At 30.2% G+C, this 27,072-nt stretch overlaps 1 protein-coding gene across 1 annotated transcript in view; it reads right to left on the bottom strand.

The window, feature by feature from the left end:
* The window catches only part of tok (tolloid-like protein 1 tolkin), a 200,120-nt gene that overhangs the window by 66,503 nt on the left and 106,545 nt on the right, over window positions 1–27,072 (bottom strand). Inside the window, exon 6 of the mRNA XM_075360396.1 lies at window positions 1,110–1,242. Within this exon, the coding sequence (XP_075216511.1) occupies window positions 1,110–1,242 (133 nt within the window). The remainder of the gene's footprint in view (window positions 1–1,109; window positions 1,243–27,072) is intronic.

Below are 27,072 nucleotides of genomic sequence, written 5' to 3'. Positions count from 1 at the left end.
ATATGGCTGACCAACAGCCAATTAAGGCTCCAAGCGCTTTAATATGGTGAACAGGTACTTGCTGGCATTCAGCGACCTAGGTGTGGCAGCGAATTGCTGTAAAAGCAAAATAATAACAAATCCATAAATTTTAATTTATGGATGTCATTTATATTTTTAGTAGTTGACGGGGTGCGCCTACCCATTTTAGTAAATATATGACGAGTGAACGGTTAGGACACGTAAGCCGGTGGTGTATGGCACCGTGCTTAGTCCAATCACGCTGTTAGGTAAGTTCTAGGAGCTATTTAGGACACTAGTCGCTAAACTGTTTCGAGGCTCAGTAGCCGTTTGTGGCACAGACATTCATTCGGTCTTATGTTTTAAGGCGACCGAATGAGGTGGCGGCGGGAGAAACGCCAAGCAAACCAATATATATTAAACAAGGTGTCATTTTTTAATTATTTCATGAATAGTTTTTCTTATTGGCGACTTTAAACTTCATAAAAATTTATTTTCTTCAATCATAAAAATATAGTACTGCCTTGGATATAATAATTTTAAATATAAAATACTGCAGCGTTAATTGAAATTTAAATCATCAAATGAACTGATTAGTTATACTGAAAAAATCAACCTTTGTACAGTAACAAATAAAAGTACAAATTGAAGAAAAAATTACGATCAAAACATGATGCCTTATCTTATTGGTAAGTGATACGAGAGTTTATTAGGATCACTTATCTTCTTTTAATCCTTTACTTCTTATTATGTTGTATGGGCTTTTCGCTATTAAATGTGGGTATTTTGTATCAAAGTTACGCTTCGAAATCATTAAATTGAAGAATTTCAGTCCGATCTTTAAAATATACATCAGAATAATTTACACTGCCGCCAGCAGAAATATTTAAAATCCTATTTCCAACGACAGTTAACGTAAAATAAAACGATCGTCAAAATTAAAAAGTTAGTCCTTCTGGCAAGCATAAATCTTACAAATCTATAAACAACAGTTGTAATGACCGAATCTTACATATATTATACACGAGAAATATGTATATTATAATCAAAATAAGATGCATTATAAAATTTATTTTTTATATATAAGTGTAATCCCAAATTATACTAACGATAACATTTGTAGAGAAGGTTGGTTTGAGCAATATCCCCTTCGCTCAAACGAATTCTTTGACCGATCTCAGGTCGACGTTTCAAACCCCTTGCGGCATAATCTATTGGCTGTATTGTATCCAAGTATGTTCCCTGATAAACAAAACGAAAAAAGAAGATATATTAATAAAAATAATAATTTTACACATTCATTAACATAACATGTCAATATTTAGAAATTTTAGTGAAAATTTTAAATTTGATAAATTAATGAATTATGTGTAGAAATATAATTGACAATTATTGATAGTTAATATTATAAATATACAAATAATGAAAAAAGTAACTTTTTATAAATTACTTTTTTTAATAGACATACTCTCATCATAAAAATAAATAATCTCTCCGCTTTCACGAAGAAAAATCAAATTAATTAATCAATTTTAATAAGAAAAAAATTAGGTTAGCAAGATGATTTAGAGATATTTTCTTTTTTTAATATTTATTAATGGTTAGTACTGGATAGTATAACTTATAAATGATTTTGTTGTACAAAGTTATTTTTTACGCGAAAATTAGTTGGAAAACTTACCGTAAAAAAGTAACAATCTTTCCCTCCCACATTGAAGTTGTATGGTCCTTAAAGAGAGTCTTATCTTAAGATCGGAGTTACTTTACACCCTTTCTCCGATTATTTTCCTAATTTTTATTTAGAAGTAGAATTATTGGCTTTAAGTTTCTTATTTATGGCTTTTTGTTGGATTGGCAGCTTTTTTGTATGTCTTTCCATATCGTAGATAAAAATAAAGATAATGTAAATAAAGAGAAACAATCTTAAAAAAATTAAAATAATACAATAAAAAACTACACTTATTTTTCAGTTTTAATTTAAATTTAATCAAGGTTAATCAAGAATTGAAGTTAAGATAATTCAAAGCTCGTCACATCCACCATTAGAAGGGTGACTGTCTTAGTATGAACATAGATGGTGTGTTGATCCCACAAACAGTACCTAGGACTGCACCTAGATCGGCGTTTGACCTGGAAGTGTCACGTGAGGATGAAAAGAAAGCAACTGAACGCGAAGTATCGGAAACTGCATTGGCTGCAGGGGAGAAACTCACACCTGGCGTTGTCCAATAAGCTTCTGATTTACAAAAATATCCTACAACCAATCTGGACTTACGGTATGGAATTGTGGAGGACAGCAAGTATTAGTAACGTAGATGTCATGCAACTCTTCCAAAACACGATAACAAAAACAATTGCAGAGACGCCATGGTATAACGGAATGATGAGATTCACGAATATCTGGAGTTTTCTTTTATTCGTGAGGTTATGAGATAGCACAGTATTAAATACCAATAACGTTTAGAAAATCCCATCAACCACTTAGCGATCAATTTGCTTGATAACAGTGGGGAAATCCGGAGGTAGAAACGTCTCCAAGTGCTTGACGTAGAGGCTACTTAATGACAGCTTACAGTTACTATCGCCAATTCTAGTGATATTAATTTTGCTTACTTTTTTATTTAATTTCTTTTTATAGCTACAAGTTGTTTTGTTTTTTTTTCGACTAGCTATCGTTTAATTATTTGTTTTTTTTTTTTATTGACTATTTATTTGTATATTGGTGTTTATTTGTTAATCGTTTGTTTTTATGGAAGTACTGGCAGAAGTATTCTTTATTAATGAACTTTAAGATACTTATTGATAACTTATAATGGCAGACAAACTTTATGGGAGTTCCTTAAGAACCCCCTACGTGTGCTTATCATCAAACGATTTACTTATAGTTCCACTTAAGGAGCCGATTGTAGATATATTAGTTGTGGAACAGAAAAAAATAAAATAAAATATTCTGTTTTAATACGGGCGCCAAGTTAGTAAGTTAAAAATTAAAGCGCGGTTAATAATTTAAGTTGGTGTTAGTTATAAGTTTTAGATTTGACGCCGACTGCTTAAAGTACAAATTTCGTAGTTGATAATGAATGTATGTGTGTGTGTGTGTGTGTGTGTTCCGCGCGCGTGCGCGTATGTGTGAGTGGTTGTGTGTTGGCCTCTATTTCGCTTTATACCTCAACAACGGTTTTACTTACAAGTATATGGTTTGTTGAGTTAGCTCATTAGGGGAAATGATTTTATTAAATTTTCGAAAAATTGGGTGTGAGATTGAATAGATATTGAGGGCTGCTATATATTTCGACGGATCGTGGCTTAATAAATATTTACTTGTCCCAAAAATTGATTTCTTGGCACTTTATTTTTTGAATCTTAGTAGATAATTTATTAAGATATTCAGATTTAGTCAATTTCGTGATAAAGGATGTGTAGAAAATAAAAACTGTTAAAGATACAAATTAAATATATAAAACAGGCTAACGATGTAGAATGTAGTAATTAATTTTAATTAATAATAAATAATGTAGTAATTATTATTTATGTATTACTGAATAATGTATTACTCAATATTAATAATAATGTATTATTTATAAAGTGTAAATAATAATGTAGTAATAACTAATTATTTTATTGCGTAGTAATTAATAAGTGAAATAAAAATATTAACATAGAAAGGAATAGAATAAAGCATCAATCCAGTCACACAATTAATGACATAAAAAATTATTATTATTATTACTATTATTAAAAAAGAAAAATAATAATACATTAAGCAGGATAAAATATGAACTCCTTTTGGGCAATAATTATATTATAAATACAATGACGTGAAACACGATCACGATAAAAATTTAAATTCTGACTCCTAGTTAAACATTTTCTAAAATAAGTCTATTAGTTGCGATAGATGATAAAGGACAAATTTCTAGCTGAGAAAACATTTCACTACAACTTATCTTAATAAAGAATATAAATGTAGTTAATAACTTTTAAACAAAGTATGTTACATTATAATATTGTAACGGTGCCATTGCAACGGGCCAGTGTAACGGGTTTCTTCCAATTAAGAAGAAAAAGAAAATCTAGATGGCAATAAAAGGGATTCTTTATTTAGAATAACGGATCCGTTTAACAATTTTTTTTTGTAGAATAGGCAGTAGCAGCTCCGAAAGCTTCTGGTCGACCAGAAGGAACACCGGACCGGAAAAAGAACTTATAGAAAAATGTAAAGGTACGGACAATGAAAATTATTACGTTTCAACAATCAAAAGGGCGGGTCAGGTACTGATTCTACAGACCAGGAGGTATAAATACTACCGGGGACCAACGGACTGAGTCAGAAGAACGAAGAGGTCTTCGGGAGAAGAAGAGGGAGAAGATGAAGATGAAGAAGACGGAAGACCAGCCACTCGTCTCAACAACACGGACTGGAGTCCGGAACAGAGTCCAGCAGAGACGCGTCCTGAAGGGCAGCCATACCAGAAGCGGATGAAGAGCTTCTACACAACCTCTCCTATTTCAAAACTTACAGTAAGACAAAATAACCCAGCAATAGCGACTCCTCCGGAAAAGGGGACGCATTGCTCCCTCCTTATAGCTAGTGTCCCGTTGTGGCGTATTCCTGCTAGCCTATTAAAGAGTTAGCACCGAAAGGACTTCAGTGGACGGTCTGAAGGGGAATTACGTCGGGAGGACAGGCTTTATAAGCCTAGCCTTCCGCGATCGTCCCATGAAATGGGTTCGATAACGCTGGTTTGACAACGGATTGGAATGCAATTAAATCCGTCTTAAATTCACTAAAATAATAATAGACAAAACTTGAAAAATTAGATCCGAGACTAAAAAATAACCTTTTAAAAAACAAGCCCGATTAGAATGATCCAGCAGCAAGGGACTCTGTCCAGGTTCTGCGATAAAGTAGGGAGTAATAGACTCCTGCCAACTTTGCATTCCATTCCATTCCGGACTGAGTCAGTAGTTTTACAAGCCCCAGTTCGGTACAGCTTGTGATAACAGTGATACAGTAAGTTTTTGATAACGAGTGAAGAATGCGTCCCGAAAATTTCATTTTGGACAGTGATTGGAAACAAGAAGTTATTCGATGAGTTACTTTTAATTAGGAGTTAAATTGGCAGAACTATAGTTATTCATAAAGGGTAGGATAGGTCTTTTGTAAACAGTAAAAGTAATAATACTTGCAGCAAGTGAATGTATGAATTTTATATTTTTCTGATGTTATCTTATAGTTAATGGAATATATTAGTTCTATTATTCATTATAATGTTTTTAGTAAATTGCACTTTATTTTGGTATTTCTAATACGTATAATTGTCATTAAATTAATTTTGACTTTTTATTTGAATTACTATTTTGTATTTTATTTATATATATATGTATATATATTATTATTATTTCATATATTTTTAGAGTAATAGATTATATTTATATAATCTAATATTCTCTCAGAATCCTTGTCGAACCGCGAACACGAAGGAATATATTTGAAAGTGTTTCTCTTAGGTATGGCAAATCGTTTCTCTTTAAATCTCTTCGAATTCGTTTTGTTATTTTTTTTTTGTTGTTTTTTAATAAATAGATAAAATCATTTTAACTGATTAAACATATCTTCTAAACATCAAGGAAGTGATATTAAGTCAAATAAACAGAGTACTAAACGACTTTAGAACAAAGATTAAAAGTGTTTGATGATGGTTGAGGAGAAAGTGCCAATTCTATTATTAAAAATTTCCTACGTGCTTCCAACTTTGATTAACTAATTATTAAAACATTATTTTCTATTATAAATAAATAAGAATTTTTTATACTAAAAAACCCACCAGTGAGTTTTTTTTTGTATAAACCGGTTTTTGTAAACTTATAGTCATAAATCAGCTGATTCCGAAGTCGAAGTTCTCAGGTTCAAATCCTAATAAAGATAGTTTATTCACATTTGAATACTAAATCGTGGATACCGGTGTTCTTTGGTGGTTGGGTTTCAATTAACCATACGTCTCAGGAGTAGTCGACCTGAGTTTGTTCAAGACTACAAATTTATCGGTACAATTATATTACACTGATTAGTTGCTAATGACTTTAATTGTTGATGCGACTATAAATAAAATTATAGTATTTTTATACTAAAATTACTATTTCCTCTCAAACGGTTTTCAGTACGGGATACTCTCTAAGAATATAACCTTAACGTAAATTATAAATTACAGAACAATTAACAATAACTACACTTAACAATATTTTTTGAATCAGAAAAATCCTTCAAAGGTTTAGTTATAAATAAAACTTCCAAGTTCAACAAATATTAATCCATGATTATAAAAAGTTAAACGGGATAATGGACAAATAAAAAAAACGGATAAATATATTTAAAAATGAATAAATTATAAATTTTAATATTAATAAAAAAAATTTATTACTTAACAGTACGATGTCGAAAGTAACAGATTAACAGTACGATGTCGAAAGTTGTATATAGAGAAAAAATGAATATAATTTATTACAAAAAGGCTTCGTTCGGGGTTTGTAGCACATATGGGACCACAGACACACTGCTTCCTCCTCGTTATCGCCTAATATAAATTTTAAATTCCTACTCTTAATGTGTTTCATAAATACTGCGATAAGCACGTTATGAAAATAATGATACCGGACTACTGCTAACACAGAACCACAAATTTTGACCATATAATGCGACCAAAATAATGCAAGATACAGTAATTGGAAAACCACAAATCCTATCCTTTATTAAAACAAAGGACGTGATATTGAACGAAAATTTGTTCTGTGTGTGTTTGTCTTGTTTCAGTGAGTCAAAAATTTTGAAATATTCTATTTTCTATTATTATACGTCCTTAATTATTGTAAATTTTTTTCAAAGTGTGAAAAAATATGATGATTAATGACTAATTAAGGGCTGATAAAAGTAGCATATCGATCCTTGACGGATTCTGAAACCTGTAATAATAAACATAAACTTATGTTAAACAGAAAATCATAATGGAGCCCTCCCCGCATACTTTAATTAATAATAATGCAGTTTCATCTGGATGATTTTTATTTATAATAATGGAAAAAGAAAATTACTTAAGGTATAGTAACCAGCAAATTTTATCTTACTATCCACGTTATTTTTTGCAGATTATTCTGAAAGTAATAACTTCATTTCACAATAATAATGAATAATCGAGGGTACACTAATTTTAAATAATCACTCTTTTTTTTCACATTAGCACTTTACTTCATTCCAGAATCTTATTTAGAAAAACTGGAATAAAATTAAGAAAAAAAAAATTAAATTATTTTAAAACGGTCTTTATTAAATCTTTATTAAATTTAAACTAGTGCAAAGAAATGTTATATCACTGTTTAGTAACTAATGTTTTCTAACTGCCATCACCCAATCTGAGCTTTTATGGGCCAACGATTATCAAGTTATCGGCCATTTTCCAACTAATAGCTCAATCGGAATGACTGTTTTAAAAATAAAAAAGACAAAAATAAAACGGTTGTGTGTTAGTCTTAATAAAATGTATGAGAAACTTTTTATATTAATTTAATTAATATAAAATAAAATAATTCTTAATAATAATTTAAAGAGGATAAAATGATATTGAGAATTTTTAAATAACAATGATAAAACGGAGAAGAGAAAGTACTGACTGCAACGACTATGTAACAATAGACTACAAAATTACTACTAGTTGTAAGATAATTTGTCTGCTAACTATTTTGTTATTAATGTTATTGAACATCGCCCGTACTGGAGCAAAATATTTAATCACATTATATATATAGATTTAAACACATGGAAGTTATTAGAATATTAAATCACACGTAGCGTTTTTTTTTTTTTTTCATTATTATAATTACAGAAATAAAAAAATATTAGTTTATCGATGACCCAAAAATTTCCATGAGGCTGTTGATGTTTGTTGTGGGCATCTCCTTTATGTAATAAATTACCAAAATATTATAGCATTTTTTTTTTTTTTTTTTTTTTTGTAAATGGACCTATAGCTGGGAAATAATAGATATAAAAAGTCCGTTTGCTGGGAATTATGATATGCGTTATTAAACAATTAACAAGGTATATTCATGTCGGAGTCCTGGGTAACGAACATGCGATTCCGCTGCTAAAGATGCATGTAGCCAACCGCCTTCCACCATAAGAGTTACAACTACCGATTTTATTAATTAGATTAAACATACACTTCGAAGAATTGGTAATGTGACTGGATTGCTACAGCGGATAATAAACTGCGACACATCAAAAATACAGTGTTATCATGTAATACAGTCTTCATGCAGAAAATTCGCCGAGAGGAAGTGGTCCTGTGCCGATTGAGATTGGAACATACCAGAGCTATTCACGGATATTTGATGTTGGCAGAAAACCATGCGTACAATACGAGTGCCGCTTGACTGTGCACTACATCCTTGTAGACTGCATATATTATGCGGCCTTGCGTCGTAAATTTAAATTACCGAGGGATATTTGGTGCATCCTAGGAAATGATAAGAATGTACTAAACCGAGTATTGTTACTCCCAAGAAGAATCAGTATACTAGATAATAATAAAAGATTTAATGATAATCAACCATACAATTTATGTTATTCATGTTACATATTTAACCTAATGGTTACGTTTCTTTTATTATTTTAGCTTTAACCTTCTTACTATATTAGTTTACATCCAAATTATTTTATTAATATTTTAACGTTCGAGAAGGATCTTTTTGTTACTTTCTGACTCGGAGGGATGATAACGCGAAAGCGTTTTTTGTCTCCTCCGGCCCCAGAAAAACAGGGCATATTAAAAAAAAAATGTGTTGTGGGTTTTATAATCAAATACCATCGATATTTATAAAAATTAATAATTTTTTAATGGAAAATTTTAGTAATGAAATGAGAACAAATAAAAATACAAAAAGATCACCATTAATTTGAGGAGAGTTATTATGGTTCAACTTGTCGAACTAAATACAAAAGCAACGATTCTGTCATTAATTAGTATTAGTAAAATTATTATTATTTTATACTAACGTTTAGATTATTAAATAAAATTACCGAATGAAAATTGTAGATGGTTTGATGTGTAATATCTATAGGTTTTTATGAAATATCATCATTATTAAATGCTATGAAACATTCAACGAGTACCTTGAGAATCTTTCTCCCTTGAATAGTGGAAGGTACTCTTTATAGAAAGCCTCCAAGCTTTTCCGGTGGGCTCCTCCTACAAGCCTCGCCTGAAAGCTTCGAATGGGCTAAGAGTGATTCCGAAAAGGCTGACCTACTTGCTTCTCATCTGAGCATGGTCTTTTCACCGCTGGACCTACAGGGTGCTGATGATGATAAAATATTTCAATTTCTAGACAACCCGATTTCTCAATGTCTACCAATTAAGCCTTTTTCAACATCGGAGCTGCTAGAAGTAATCAAGAAAGAGAGGACAATAAAAATGACTCCAGGCTTTGATCTGATCACTCATAAGATGTTAATAATGTATCGGTAAAAGGCCATATGAAACATAACAGAAATTTTCAATATGATTCTTTGACCAATGTGTCTCCCATCTGAGTGGAAAGTCTCCCATAGTAATGGTCTTGAAGCCAGGTAAACCTTCTCATGATGTTACTTTATACATAACTATAAGTCTTCTACTGATGCTATCAGTTGTTTGAAAAGCTGTTTCTCCAGAGGCTGTGGTCGATCTTAGAGCAAAAGGAGATTATACCAGATCAACAATTTGGCTTTAGGAAAGGGCACTATACCATTAAACAAACCATAAAACTGTTATCACTATAACCAGGTGCTTGGAGGAGAAGTACTGTTCAGAAGCATTTTTGGATATTCACCAGGCATTTGATAAGGTGTGGCTGCCTGGTCTGCTGTAAAAGCTAAAACAGAGCTTCTCTCAGCCATTCTACTCGTACTTAGTCCTGCGGATTTATATATATGGGCGTTTTTTTCAGGTTAATTTCAATCAGGAAATATCTGGGTTCTTCGATACGAAGTCGGGAGTTCCTCAGAACACTTTTCTGGGGTCAGTTTATTCGATTTTCATTTCAGATCTTCCTGCTCCGAATTACGTCACTGTCGCTAGATGAAATCGCCGAGTGACTGACGAAATAGAAAAAGAGAATGAATCGGAACAAATCGTCATATTGCATTTACAATGAGAAGGGGTGATTGTTCACAGGCCCACCTGAGTGGTCTACTTCTCTCACACGGATCGCCTACGTTATCTTGGCTTATACTTGGATCGTTGACTGGCGTGGAAGGGCCAGGTAGTAGGATGTAGGAAACAGCTAAACATCAAGTATAGGGAACGAAACTGGTTGCTGGGTAGAAACTCACAGTTATCGTTATCTTATTGATCTACAAAGTTACCTGGACGTATGGAATCCAGCTATAGGATATGACTAGTAACAGAAATATTGATAGAGTTTAAAGATTCCAAAATAAATTGGTGAGGACCATGAAAGAGGCGCCATGGTTTGTTACAGGGAGAGAAATTCATGACTATAAAGATATCCAAAAGTGGCTCGCGGTACAAGCAGAGGTTAGACAAACATATAAATTATCTGGTAATAAATCTATTGGACAAGAGCGATGACATCAGGTGACTGAAACGTTTCCATGAGCTGGACCTGGGAGCTGTAACCAATGGAGTAACCTGGAAAAGGAACCTATGTGTGGGAACACAGGATGAGTTTGTCACTGTATAGTGAACGAAACTTCGATAGTCTACGAATTTAATTATTTCTATATACCGATGAATATTTGTTTTATCTGAAGTATTGTTTTCATATGTTAGTATTGATGACTTTATTTTTATTTTTTCTTCCTGTGATTTATCTCTAGTGCTATGTTAAGTATTGAACTTTACTTGGATCAGCTGTAGGAGTGCTTTTCTTTTCTTTTATATGAGTTGTTGAACCTTTGTTTGCTTTAATAAGAGGAAAGGGGTTTCGTCGGAGAGCTTTTCTCACTTGATTATTACAACTCAAATTTGCTTATGGTCACTTATGAGGTACCAAACTAAGTGCTTATAGATAGATAGACGAACAAAATTAAATTCTGTTAAAGACCAGGAAAAGTTTGAAAAATCTTTTTATGTCAGTTACGTACCTGAATAGTGTTGAGATAAAACACTTGTTTCACCGTTCAGAAGTTTGAAAAATCTAGGCCCACCCCCACCAGTTGAACAAACCGAGAAACCACCATCAGTTACTTGGTTACATCTGACCAAGGTGTCTATTTTTTATTTAATTTTAGTTTATAAAATTAAATATTTTACCCTTACTTGGTAACCTTAAGGCGTACCACAACTACATTTATGTGAACAAGCTCCATAACTTTCCAGCTTAAATACAGATGCATAAGTTATCTTGCATAGTTTCCAATATTTTATTAAAGAAAATTATTTTAAATAAAATCTCTTAGAATTATTATGTTAGCTCTATCTAACGAAAACTATTGAATAATTTTATAAATACCTACATAAAAGAAAATTAACCTCCTTATAAATATGAAGTAAACGATGTTAGAAATCGTAAGCAAGTAAGCTATAGAATTTGTTAAAAGTCGCTTTGGGTTTTTTTTATGTATGATAACTATATACGTAAGAAGGTTCGATCAATGTGTTTGTGACAGTTCTCTAACAGAATAAAAAATTCCACGAGCAAGGAATTGTTGTCACTAAAAGCATCTCTCCATAACCAATATCATTTAGTGTGTAAGAAAAATAATTTAATCCCCGAAATAAAACATAAAAGCATCTTATCTTACAGAAAAAATGTTTAAGTAAAATAAAGATTGCTTTAAAGAAGTTTCAGTCATATAATCCGTGAGTGCATAAATCAGTAACACAATTATCCAGTGCCATTCGAAAAAGATAATCGGATTTGAATTTTCCTTATAGTGGATCTGGCATAAACTGCATAAAACAGAATGAAATTCAGCATAAACAGAATAAAATTACTATATTTCTTTAAATGTTTTCAGACTGTAGGTAAAAAGTTAAAAATAAGCCAGAATATATATATATATATATATATATAGTAGATCTAAGGTGATATCTTACATTGATCACAGTAAGGAGTATAAAGGTTAAGAAAATTGGAAAAAACCAAATGAAATTAAAACTGTTAAGATAAGGAAAATGGAATATTTAGGTCGTGCAGAGGGAATCTAAAAAAAATTAATAGGATCTACAAATAATTAATACATAATACATATAGGATCTACAATTAATATAAGTCGTAGGAATGCAAAATGTTTTGGCCCAGAAGTTCTCGGTTAGGCAAATAAAATCTTAATTTAAGACTACAGCTAAGTAATATTTTTAAATGTTTAAAAAATCTAAATACTCAGATCCATACAACAAAATAACTGAATAAAATCCAGAAATATTATACTCAGAAATTTAAGCTTGCGTAGCTTATCTTTGCCGCACGTCTGTCCATATGGTGCATGTACAGAATTAAATAATATCTTTATATAGAATCAAATAATCTGGGAGAAAATGAAAATTTTAATATGCCCGGAAAATTTCGTAGAAGAATGAAGAAGAAAGTTAACACTGATAACTTTCAAATGTGTACATTAAGAAATATTCTATTCAATTTCATATACTGCATAAAAGACTGCTGATACTAAAAAATTATTAGCAGTTCCAAAAACATAACACCAAAATCAATAGATAGCTCAACGGACTGATCTATTGGTTAACTCGTCATCGCAAATCAGATGATTTCGAAGTCCAGAGTTCTAAGGTTCAAATCCTAGTAAAGCCAGTTAATTTTAAACGGATTTGAATACTAGATCGTGGATACCGGTGTTCTTTGGTGGTTGGGTTTCAATTAATCACACATCTCAGAAACGGTCGACCAGAGACTTACACTTCATTTACATTCATACATATCCTCATTCATTCCCTGAAGTAATACCTTACGGTGGTTTCGGAGGCTAAACAGAAAAAGAAAGGGATCAATAGATAAATTATAAGCATGATACTTTACGAAAAATTCTCAGCTGTATGGATTTTAAATGGAAGAAGATTAAAAAAAACGGAAACTCTTGGTACAAAAAACACAAAATACATTTAAAACGAGTAATTATTTCAAACAAATGAAAATTTACAGAAAAAAAGGAAGATCAATTTTTTGACGAGTCATATCTTCACTGAATGAATATAAAACGTTATGGGTGGACCGATGATTTTATTGATAGCTAAAAAAACCTGCATCAAAAGACCGCCGCTAATATTGGTGCACGCCGGCAATAGAAGAAATTCAAATGATTTTTGATTTTTATATTGGACTAAAACCAAGAAGAACATTGATGCTGCAAAACAAAAAAATGGTTGGAAACAAAGGAAATACCAAACTTTTATCTCATTCTGCTGGTAATTGACAACACTATCATAATATAAAATTAAAAAGGTGATTAAAAATTACACAAAAGAACGACTATTAGAACGGCTACCAAGCAGAAATATTTCATACTCAGCATATATACTAAAATGTTTAAAGTTAAAATTAGTACGATTAAGTAAGCCTCATTACGAACAGTACGACTTAGATAAAATATTGGAAGATTACGGTCATATGTATTATTATAACCTCGGCACCAACCTGAACTCAATCCGGTTGAGATCATTTGAGTGAAAATAAAAAGTCAATTGACGGAAGAAAATGTCGCAAAATTTAATTAAAGAAATGGCTGAGAAAATTTTTTTGAACTAACGTGGTTCGAAAACGCCTTAAAAATAGAAGAGAATTTTTGTATCAGATAGCGTTGCCATTATGCAAATCGAAATTTTCACGATAGCAAAAGGGATGACAACAACACCGGTGAATCTACCATCAGATAGTGATCCGTGTCGTCATCAGATGATACGAGCACAAATTACTCGGGTGTGATAGAGCCGTTAAATTAAGAACAAAACCTATCCATTTTGTTAAAATAAAGGAATTAAATATTAAAACCTAAAAATAATAAATAAAATTCAAATAATAATTTATAAGCAGTCTATTGCCACTATCCACGAAAATTTAGGTTTCTAGTCTTTGATGAGAACTAAATACAATAAAAGAAAATAATTAAGTCAACTGGATCATCAAAATCCGCGAATGAGAAAGGAATTCAACAAAAAAATTATCAAAACCCTTTACATTACTTGTGAAACCTGCACATTTCTTTAAATCTAAAATTAAAAACATGAAATTAATTAGATATTTCTTACGAATAGAATAAAATTCACTATTCCATATTATAATTAGCAAATTAAATAACAATTGTATTGAACGAAAATTCAAAATTTATCTTAAAATGCATAATGACAAATTCGTTGACCCAGGATTGATAAAATTAATATTAATGTTGCTGATTACTGAGCGAGTAGTAGGCAGTCTTAATTCAGACTGAAATAAAATAATAAGATAATAATTATTGTGCGATGCAGTTTCATCGTTACTGTCACGACATTCAACTGATATTTAAATAATAAAAAATAGACTGAATTCCAATCCGGGTTGACCATCACATTACTAAATATTTATTTATGCTCTAACATAAAAATAGATATGTATTAAAATAAGTTTGTTTTTTAGTTGCATTATTATTATTCTAAAATGTTTGACAGTAAGATTAGATAAAACAACACATCCATCATGAAGATCTCTAAAACTGCATGCCAAATAAAAAAATCTGATGTAACACCGCATGACTTCCTACTATACCTATAAATTACAAATACACATTTTTAAAGTACGTAAAATTTTATTTCACTAATAACTTCTGATTTTTTCATATTTTTTTTTTTATTGTAAAACTTTTTTTACAATCAGACGTCAATAATTATTAATAAATCAATATATTTAAATAAAAGAAAGAAAATAAAAAAATGAAGTCTGTTTCGAACCGGTATGCCTTCCCCTTGTAAGATCCAAATATTTCATTAATAAAAATTTTATTTGTCTATAATTCTGGAACCAACGATAATAAGTACCACTTATGATATATCGTTGATAAGCTCTCAATGTGGACTTATTACTGCAGTTATGAAAAAGTCCAAAATCCAATTTTTTGGATTTTGAGCTAGTTGGACAGTTTTGTCCAATCAAAAGGGGAATTGCACAACTAGACGTTAAAAAAATCCAAAATTTCAACATCCTACGGCTAATTTTTTTTCAGTTATGCGACATACATTCATACGTACGAACGTACAGAAGTCATGCCGAACTAGTCAAAATCGATTCAGGGATGGTCATAATGGATATTTCCGTTGAAATCTCAAAACCGAAATTTTCGCTATTACAATACTTCCTTGTACATGTACAAAGAAGTAAAAATGGTCTAACAGTATTTTTATTTACTTTTTTGTTACTTCTTTTACTCAATACAAACAAACATTTTTTATGTTACAAAATTTTAACAGATTTTTTATGAATCTACTGTTTTATCTGACTTTAATATTTGTGACTTAACTTGGATGAATGTAATCTTTCGTGACTTTATTATTACCTGCTATTATCTTATGTTATCTATTATCTTTGTTTTTGTTAACCGATTGCTTCGTTTGTGTCATGAGAGGTGCGTATTATTAATATTGTATTTCAGGTGTTATCTTTGGATGGTCTCCTAACACGTCACTCTTAGTCAAAAAATTTACTTATGGTCGCAGTCTTTTTGGTGACCAATTGTAAAAATATATTACTCAAAAAAAAAAAATTATCAAGAAAAAATTAATTATTTTATTATAAAAGAGGGAAAAGAATAAAATTGTATGATTCCCGTAAATGCTTAAGAGCTTCAAAAAAAGTAAATTATAATTTTAGTATTTACATATTAGCACTCATAGGAAATGAAGACTAATATATTAATCTTGAAGACTGAAAATATTTTCGCGAAAAAGTCTTATACATATTTATTATACGTATCGTTTCCACACTTATAACTATTTTTCATACAAAATACTGTTATGAAATCTTATAATATATACAAGTATTTTGGAAATTCGTTTTGAAGCACTTTTATAAATTACTTGTACTTTGAGGAATTTAAAATAAAATTTTTTCATGTCGGAAAAAATAGGGTATACAGTATACAGTGATAGTGATCCTCGGCTACTTTATTTAATTTAAATTGTTATAAATGTTTAGCACAACCCAAGCAACCAAGAGAAATCTTCTGATACCTATTGTATTTCATGACAATCGATGAAAGCATTCTGAAGTTAAGGATTTGTAAACAAATGTATAAACAATTTTAAAATATTATCCTTCATCTGACGTAAAGGGATAAAAACAATTCATTTTCTTAACTTTTAGTTTTTTTACGGTACGGTTCGTTATTTTGAGAAATAAGTAACCACTTCTTAAAAATTATCCAAACACAAACCAGTATTTTTTACTGATTTTTTTATTTTTTTATCTCTCACTTTTAAGTTTTCTATGGAAAAAATTAAAAATAAGAACTCATGGAAAAATTGGACACTTTCCTTTCCTTTTACTAGATAAAAGACAAAGGTACTGACGAATATATTGCTAAGAAAAGCACGAGTATAATTGAAAGTTCGTTGGTGATTATAAATATGAATATAATAAATAAAATTTTAAACACGTTTACTATAATCTTAATGACTAATTTAGATATGCTTTTATAGAAGTAAATATTAGTTTTAAAATTTAGTAACAGCGAAAATTTAACAGAAAAAAATTAAATAAAATTAATATGAACTTTGAACTAAAATCAATCAATTACACTTCAAAAGAAATCTACCGACTTCATTTTAAATTAATTTACTTAAAAAGAGTACATAAATCTTTCCTAATATGGATTTACTGACAAATTACAATTAATTACATGTTTCATTAGTCTTCAGGTCATTATTTACATACAATTACAGGTCATTATTATACTTATAATTGGAAAAAATTATTTGCAATTGTTTTTGTTTTTCGTTTTTAGTTAAATGATAAAATTTCTATATAAATATTCTGCCATACCATAATACTGGAAATGAAATTAGAGATAATAATTAATCGTAAAATAAATGTATATTAATATTCTGTTTTGCACCAAAATTATGTATAAACAAAGTATATGGTAAAGAAAAAAGTAGTCAGTTATCGATTTGATAAAATAATCTTCAAAAGATTATTTTACGGTAAATGCATAAGATAATTGGATAATATTTACATAATGAAAAACCTTCCTAAAAGAAGAAACATGATGAAATATAAATTCAAATAAAAAATTCAATAATTTTATTTAACTTAAAAAAATTTGATGTGGACGACACGTGATTTACATGTCTTCCCTCTACGCTTATTAAATTACACATGCAAATGTTTTGCTACAATTCATTTAAACTTATTTCGTTTGAAAGTGAGATACGATCCTCAAATTCTTTAATAAAGTGGACAGTTACACAATTGGTGAAATATTAATTTTTATTAACATCGTATATTTATACAATTATTAATTCAACAATCTTACATGCAATATTACGATAGAGTAAATGTCCCTTTAACAGTAAGAGAAGAAGATAGATATAAAGAGGAAGGAAATGTTAAAACCAAAGAAAGAATGAAAAGATTAAGAGATGATAAATATAAAGGAGAAGAAAACGTTAAGACCAAGGAAAGAATAAAAAGATTAAGAGAGGATGATGAATATAAAGAGAGAGAAAATTTGAAAACTACAGAACGTGTACACAAATTAAGATCAGAAGAATTATATCAAATCAATGAGCGATTAAATAATTTGCAACAAAAAACAAATAAATGAAATGATGATCAACTCCGACTTAGGGAATATTGTCCAACAATTATCAGAGGAGTAATGAACTAAAAGATAAGATTTTTTTGCAGTTTATTGAAGATCGAGCATGTATGTCTAAAGTATATGTTGTTTTGTAAGGGTCTATTTTCAAGTCATTCTGAAGTTAACTTTAATGCAGATAAAATTAAACAGAAATTAAACTAGAAAATCCGAAAATAATACGATTCTAAATTATAATTTTCAATTAATATAAATAATCAGATATTTTACCAAATCTATTACATATACACACATGTAATAATACCTATTAAATTACATATGCACATTTTTAAAAGTACACAAAATTTTATTTTACTATTAACTTCTGATTTTTGTTCATTATTGTTATTATTTAATTATTAATTACTGTAATTTTTTTTACTATCACGGGTTAATAATTTTAATAAATCAATATATTTAAATTAAAAAAATGTTAAAAAAGAAATTCAAAAAAAAAAGGAGATGTCTGATTCGAACCGATGGGCCGTCCCCTTCTAAGATCCAAATATTTCATTTGGCTGTAACTCTGAAACCAACGAAAATAGGTACCACTTACAATATATCGCTGAAAAGCTCTCATTGAGGGCTTAAAATTGCAGTTAAGAAAAAGTCCAAAATCCAATTTTTTTTGGATTTTGTGCTTTTTTTGGACACTTTTGTTTCAGTCAATTGCAATCAAAAAGGGAGGTGTACAACTAGATATTACAACAGTCTTATATCCAAAATTTCAGTATACTACAGCTAATCGTTTTTTAGTTATGCGAGATACATACGTACTTATAGACGCCACGCCGAAACTAGTCAAAATGGATTCAGGGATGGTCAAAATGGATACTTCCGTTCAAATCTTAAAACCGAAATTTCTTCCTTTACTTCGTACAAGGAAGTAAAAAGAATTGACTGAATTTTTGTATTATTCTCGCAACGAAAGATCAATTTGTATAATAAATTATGTAAATAAAAAATAAAAGACACGTAATTTTTTTTTTTAAATTTAAATTCCTTATTTAATAAATCATTTTAACTGGATTAAGACAAGGAGACGGACTATCTCCCCTGTTTTTGAACCCCATCCTGGACTAAATACAAAGAACCTTCTGTGAAAAGAACAAAAAAAGAATACGAATAAGAGCAAACAATAGCGGAACCCCAATCAGATCTATGGAGTTTACGGATGATCTGGCTTCGCTAACATAAATATAGGAAGAAGCGATTCAACAGGTGGAGAATCAAAAACAGATGAGAACAGGCCTACAGATATCCTTTGAAAATTCAAAAATAATGTCCACTATCAAAAACTGTCCCAAAAATAAAATTAGAATACGGAAATCTTAAAGTGATGTCTAGTTTCAAATATCTAAGGGAAACAATAAAATACAGCAGCACGGATAGAGAGGCAGTAGAAGAAAGAAGAAACAAATTGAATATATTACGTTTCCTGTCCAAATCAGTTATAAAAATCTTCGCTAGTAATTTATGAAAGTATTAGTAAAGTAAATATCTCTGTTTGTCTTTACATTACATACATCTGTATTTATAAAAATATTAATAAAACATTTTTGTAATTTATTATAAAAGTTTTATCTATTATAAAAATAACCTATCAAAAACAGCCAAATTAAACATTATGCCACAGCGGTGAGAACAGTGATATTATTCATTAGCAAAGCATTTCACCTTACCGATCTGGATCCGTTAAAGAAAATAGAGAGAACACTGAGAAAAATCCTAGGTCCCAAGAAAACATCAGAAGGATACAGACCGAAATCTAACCAAGAACTTTATGAAAAAATTGAAGAAACAGAGGATATCGAAAAAACTATAAGAAGAAGAAGAAGAAGAAGACTGATATTCATAGGCCATGTGTACAGAATGGACACATATGTGTACAGAGACTAAAAGAGCAACCATGGGCACCAAAAAGAAATAAAGACATAACTACGGTATCCAAGAACACGAAATAAAAGATAGAAATTTATTCAGTCAAAAAAAAAAGAAGTTATATTGAAGGAAATGATTAACACCAAATTAAAATGGTCGGAATCGAGAAAGACCATAAACGTGGAAAGAATGAAAGAATATTGGGAGAAAAGAAAAATAAAACAAAAGAAATGATATTTCCGTAGCCCAATCTTAACCGAACCACCAAAAAAAGGCATTGGAGATATAATTTTCCTCACTCGCTAATTTTTTTCAAATTTTTATTACAAAAAAAATTTAATTTTAACCAAAAAACAACTCTTCAACCATCCCAATTACAATAAAAGCTACATGATAACGTAATAAATAAAGTTTCTGGACTTAAGAGACTGCACGAACGATTGTAGTCGATTCCCAGACCAATAACGATAGCCAATCAACAGGTTAAGGCCGATTGGCTACCATTTCGTTTATGTATTTCTATAACTTATTACTTACACTAAAACAAAAATAAAATCAAATATCTATTATCAAATAAACTTTAAGAAGTACAGAATGATAAAATTTAGTAATAAATTTGCACTATTCGTAATTTAAATAATTTTATCTCTGTTTTTAATGTAATATCTATTTACATCTAAGCTTAACGTATTAAGAATATAAGTAATCTTTTTTCCCCTACACGAACAGGATTCACCATTTAAAAGAGTTATAATTTTGTTTGCTGGGTGAAGAAGTATTCAAGCAGAGTTCACATTAGAATGCAATTTGAAAAATTTTGTATAAATATTCTAATGATGTTTTAAACGAAGATCTTGCCATTTTTCTAATCACTAAAATTTTAGAGAAAATTTAGTGAAAAAATAAAACGAAATAAAAAGTAGTCATTTATTGAAAAGATTTTTAGGAGTTTAAAAACCGAAACCGTCTCCGTCTGACAGAAGCAGTTTAAACTGGATTTTATAAAATTATTTTATAAAACAGAAAAGAAGAAAAACAAAAAAAATAGTATATTTATTACACTTATTTTTATATAACTACCACAGATATTTTAAAGAATAAATATTTATTCTATTTATTTTATACATACAGGTTTTTTTTACTTGCTTTTCTTTAACTCACAATGTTTTTTTTTTCATGTCTATCTGATGCAAAATTTTGCATCCTTAATTTAACATACTTCCTGATATTGCCGATAGATGAAATTTTACACAGTTACTAAGGTCGGGTGACAATACAATATTCCACCATTACTTTTACAAACATCCCCTGTGCAGGAGTAAATTAAGGGTACGGGTGTAAAAAAAATTACAGAAACTTCACTTTTTCGTTACTTTCTGTAGTAAATGACTGACTGAAAATTTGCCTGATATTTTATACATATATTAGACATTTCAATATATGATGTGCCTGACCGGGAAAAATGCCGTGCCTGACCGGGATTCGAACTCAGGACCTCCGGGTGAAAGGCCGAGACGCTACCATTCGCGCCACAGAGGCCGGCCCAAATTAAGCTACTAATTAAACTCATCCAATATATGATAATAATTTGATTAAAGTATGAGGAAAAGTATAAAGCAAGTTTTTAAAAACTTTTGTAATATTATTTCAGTTCACGTTATAAAACCAAAAGTTATTTTGGTGAAATACTGTTTTAAGGGCTTCCATTTTCATCAGAATTAACCGAGCAATGATTTTTTTTAGCACTATTTTCGGTCTCATAGAGGTAATTAAAATCGCCTTAGCCGACCTCCCATTTCCCTTCACGGTCAGGGAATGTTTAACCGATCAGTGCTGCAACATCGCCGTTCCCATCTAGCTAAGGGGATTTGCCCTCTGCACCCTTAAGTTCATTAAACATAAGCTTATGAGAATAATAATGATAAATAAAAATTAAAGCCTATTCAGTTTATAAAAACTGTCGTGTATTGTAATTTCATCAGAACAACAGTTTGGTCATTACAGGACCAAACTAAAGTTTGGCCTTTTTAAATTTGAAAGAAACTCTTAAAACTAATTGGTTTTTATACTTCCCGTCGCGGTTTCGCTCGCAAAATACATTATCAGAATTATAAACATAATTTACTATCACAATGATACCAAATCTCTTAACTATCGATTCAATAGTGGTAGCATAAAACCGCAAAAAAGTAAAAAAAAAAAAACAATCTGTTTTTTACCCCTTAAAATATTAAATTCGAAAAACCAAAAACATTTTTTTTAGATATTTATCTGAAGACAATTTTCAAGTTCAGATCAAGTTTAGAATAGTCGGAAGTAGGGATAATTTGCAATCATCGTTCGAAATGTTTTTCCTTTCTTTATTCTTTTCAAGTTAGAGTTTTAAAAAACCTAGAAACTAGTTTTTTATATACTTGTATTCACATGAAGATTACATACACCAATAATCAAGTTGATATCTTAACCGATTTTAACCCTTTAAACTCGACATTTCAAAAGATCTAGTAACTGTTTTTTTATATATTCACATGAAAATTACATACACCAAAAATCAAGCTGATATCGTCATCTGTTACCGAGAAATTAAAAAACAATAGTAAATTGTATTATACCTCAATTTAACCCTTTATACTCGGAATTTCAAAAACATCCTTTCTTATTGTCCTCTAACACCGTAAGAAGAAAGTGTATACAAATTTTCATCAACTTATCTTTGGTAGTTTTTGCTGGGGATTGATTTTGAATCACTCACAATATGTTGTTTTATGTATATATATAAATTATAGAACTATTGTAATATTATATTGCTGTGATATAATGTATGCCCTGTTACACATTTAATAGGAATAATTAAAAGAAGAAAACACATAAATACTGTTGTACAGTGAGTGTAAAATTAATTCTAAACCAATGCAATACATCATATAAAACGATCAATTTTCTAATTAATATTTTTTTCTAGAAGTTTAAATTTAGAAATTGCAAAGTTTGTTACTCCAGAGTATTTTTCAGTTGGAGTAACGAAATATTTTTATACGTAAAATGAAGGGAGATTTGAATTATAAATTAATATAAAAAGAATGAACAATTTTAATATTTTCCACTCGAGTAATTAAACGAATTGCTCTTTTTCTCAGTAAATTTTAGTAATTCTAAATTTGAAAATCACTGACTTGTACAAAAACAAAAACACCATCAGTAATAAGAAAAACCATCAGCTACACGAGTATTTCACGAAAAAAAATATATATAGACAATTAGATTAAAAATATTGGGACTCTTATTTTTATGATAAGTATTTTTGCTTACTTTATCAGTTTTAACAAGTTGAACTTTGGCATTATGATGTTTTTGATCAGAAAAAAAACCCTGTTACAGAGATTAAATTTGTTCGTTAAAAATAAGGCTATTATAGATTTATAATACGTCTTTATTTCAAAATAAACAAATATATTAAAAAAAATGAATATAATAATTCTAAATTTAATGTAGCGCTTTTTCATTATTTTTGTTAAACAATATATTTAAAAGGATATTTTTAGAGAAATCAAAACAGGAAAATTAAAATGCGTACAATCCATGTATGAAATTTATAATTATTGATTATACAAACCAAAATTAATTTTAAATTTAATAATTCAGTGATTATAATTTTACTCTGCATATTGAATAATCAATAATTTTACAAAATTATTAATTTTGAAGTGATTTATGTATGAAAAACCAATTAGAAATAAGAAACTAATAAATAATAATCCTATACCTGTAGTAATTACGAGTTGAAATTCAGAAGTATGATTCATTTGATAGTGAAAAAAACACAGAGTATCGGTATTTTAAAAATATGAATTCAATAGAAACGGGTGATGAGAGAGAATGGAAGTTTTATGAATTAGAAAGGAAAAACGAGAGAAAGACACTATTGAAAGAGAGAACGAGAGCACTGTGACAGGCTATATCCTGCCGTTTCGGGCTGAATATGAATACATTAAAACACTGAAACATTGGTAGTGATTCTCATAGCTGTAATGTAGATTGTCGATTTTATCCTTTACTTTGCTGCATAAACAATCTCATTAATGACATCACATTTATTTACATCAATTTATTGGAAAACATTAAACACAAAATGTGTACATCAGCTGCAAACATGAAATTTCATAAATTAATTTTGTTAGTCATGATTTCGCAAAATAATATATCAGTACGCAAACGTCTAGGTTATTCTACAAGATTAAAACGCCATAAACACACACACACACACACACACAAACACACACACACATATATATATATATATATATATATGTTAAAGCCAATTTTAAATAAGATAGTTAGAATCAATTACGTAGCCTCAAAAATATCTAATCTTTCGTGTTGTTTTCGGTAAAATATAAATAAGAAAAAAATTATCTCATTTAAATCGATTAGAAAATTCTAATAAAAAACTCCTAAATCGTTGGTGCAGCTGAATGGTATGCAGTTCTTTTAAAAATAAAGAGTCTTGAAATTTCATTTCATGCCAAACCAAATCATACTAAAAATGCATCGGCTTCACCTTCGTTTGAACGAAAAGGAGTCACAGAACCTACCCAAACTCACAGAATCTACAGTAGAAAAAAATGAATCACGAATGGAGACAAGGACAATGTTACCAAAGAAAGAATTGCAGCATAAGACAAAGAACTCCAACCGAAGGTAGCTTCAAGGTTTTCCAATAGCGTACTCTTAATTCGCTTATGATCCTTATGGAAATTGGTAAACTCCATCCACGATGGTACAAACGAATTACTTGCACCAAAAACTTACTTGTTCCAACAGGAACATCTAGAAGATGTTCCTTTAGATTGAATGTGTCTACCTCAATTTTCTCCCATTAATCGAATATTTTTTAACCGATTTTAAAAATAAAGTGTTATTTTCTTCAAAATAAAAGGCTTAATATTTTATAAAATAACATAAATTTTGATAAAACTAATATTTATGAGATTGAAAAATAAACATGGCCGCCATATTGTAATTTGCGATGGTATTTAAGTCCTAATTTTTTGCTAATTTTAAAACTTTACTACCAGGACACTTACTAAATATTCATGTGATTCATGCATCCGAACTTGAGATATAAATATTTATGTAAAAATAACAAAATGGTGTACAGGCGAAAAATGAAGGAGAAATTGTCATTTTTTTCTAAGGATTTTTTTTAGTTTTATAAGTGTAATCCGAAAAAGTATAGCCAGCCCACCATTTTAGAAACACTCTGCCGCCAAAAAAATCATATATACGAATAAATGGATAATTGATAGTATTTTCAATATCGATTTATCAGTATCGAAAATAGTTATGTTCAAGATCTGCTACGATATTAAATAATGAATTACGGTAGTAAAATTTATAAAATAATTACATAATTTCTTAAATTACTGTTGTTACTTATTGTTTATAAACATTAAAAAAAAAATCTTATCATTTTTTGACGGGCAGTATGTTCGATCATGTAAGCATGTTCTTTATTAGGATATATAGGTGTGATCAAAAAATACGGTGAATGAATTTTTATAGCGGCAACTGCCGACGCTACATCCATATGCTGTAATTTGTCCAATAGCGTGATCAACTGAGACAGGCAGGGACAAGTTGTAACACGTTCGAGCTTGCCAGTCAGCTGCCAGAGCCGCTATTGTGAGGTTGTGTTTATCGTGTCTGTCGCGCAACATGGATTTTGAACAACGCATGAACATTAAGTTTTGTTTTAAGTTGCAAAAGAGTGCCAAAGAAGCTCACGAATTGTTAGAATCGGTGTACGGCGATAATGTGGTAACTTTGAAGACTGTGTACAAGTGGTATGACTGATTTAAAAACGGAAATGAGTCTGTTGAAGACAAGCAGCGTGCGGGACGTCCAGTAACCTCAAAAACAGTTGAAAATGTGCAAAAAGTGGAAACAATGGTTCGTTCAAACAGGCGAATGACTATTCGAGAGCTAACGGAAGACCTTAACATCTCGTATGGATCCGTTCAAAGCGAAAAGATGTACAAAGAAAGCGATCAGAAAAATGGACCAATGGCTGGCTTCCTTCTTCACCACGACAACGCGCCGTGTCACAGCTCGCATCTCATTCGCGAGTTTTTGGCCGAAAAAAGTGTTCCTGTCTGTCCACATCCGCCATACTCACCGGATTTAGCACCATGCGACTTTTGGCTCTTCCCAAAAATTAAAACTTTGCTTAAAGGAAAACGTTTTGACACCATTGCTGACTTAATGGTTATTTTATTTTTTTTTTTGCTATCGTTAGTCTTTAAAAGTAATTATAAAACAAGAGATGAATATTAAAAATTAAAAAAAAAAAACACGACTGCCGAAACAAAATTCTGAAAATCATTGCTCTTTTGTTCTGGTTTGGTTCCATCGTGATTTTGAATTAATTAGCAAATATCGTGATTAAATTGCCTCCAGAAATGCCTCCAGTCATGGAGTCAACGTTGGGATAAGTGCATTGCTAGCTAAGGACAGTACTTTGAAGGAGATTAAATCGAAATCTATGTAACCTTATTACTTTTTTTAATAAAAAATTATTCACCGTATTTTTTGATCACACCTCGTATGTTATATATGTTTGTTCCACCGTAGCAGCTCAACGGCCGAACGGATTTAGATGAATAATAATGGGCTTCCTGTGGGAACTGCGTATGAGACTAGAGTGGTGGGGTGGTGCGAGCACCTCATGCGAAGCTACAGCAATCATCACCATCAACTGGTAAAAAACGGAAGGCCCCTGGAGAGCTGCTTTGGAAGGTGTAGATATAATATCTGCAAACAATCGTCTGATTTTCAAAATTCAAACGGGGTATTTGTTAGTAGCTTAAAGGCTAATTTCTGCATGCATCAGGTACACTGTCGATCTAACAGATCACGGTTATTCGGAAATGCTGTTATGTCTTCTCAACCAATTTTCAAAATTTAATCACGATATTTGCTAATTAATTCAAAATCACGATGGAACCAAACCAGAACAAAAGAGCAATGATTTTCAGAATTTTGTTTCGGCAGTCGTGTTTTTTTTTTTAATTTTTAATATTCATCTCTTGTTTTATAATTACTTTTAAAGACTAACGATAGCAAAAAAATAAATAAATAAAATAACCATTAAAGATCATTGTTGTTTCTGTTTGCTTAGTTTTACAATAAAGTTAAGAGAAAATGTTGCTTATTAAAAGTGGTCAGCATCTACAGATGGAGGGAGAAAGAAAGTAAAACGGGGTTTTAGAGGTATCTAAAAATTATTTATTTTAACAGAAATTCATAAATTATTTGTGAATGTGTACAATTCATATTTATTACTAGTGAAGAAT

The sequence above is a fragment of the Lycorma delicatula genome, chromosome 3 (assembly GCF_047948215.1).
Source record: "Lycorma delicatula isolate Av1 chromosome 3, ASM4794821v1, whole genome shotgun sequence".
NCBI classification, from domain to species: domain Eukaryota; kingdom Metazoa; phylum Arthropoda; class Insecta; order Hemiptera; family Fulgoridae; genus Lycorma; species Lycorma delicatula.
Note: the sequence above shows the minus strand (reverse complement) of the source record. Positions and strands in the feature narration are given on the sequence as shown.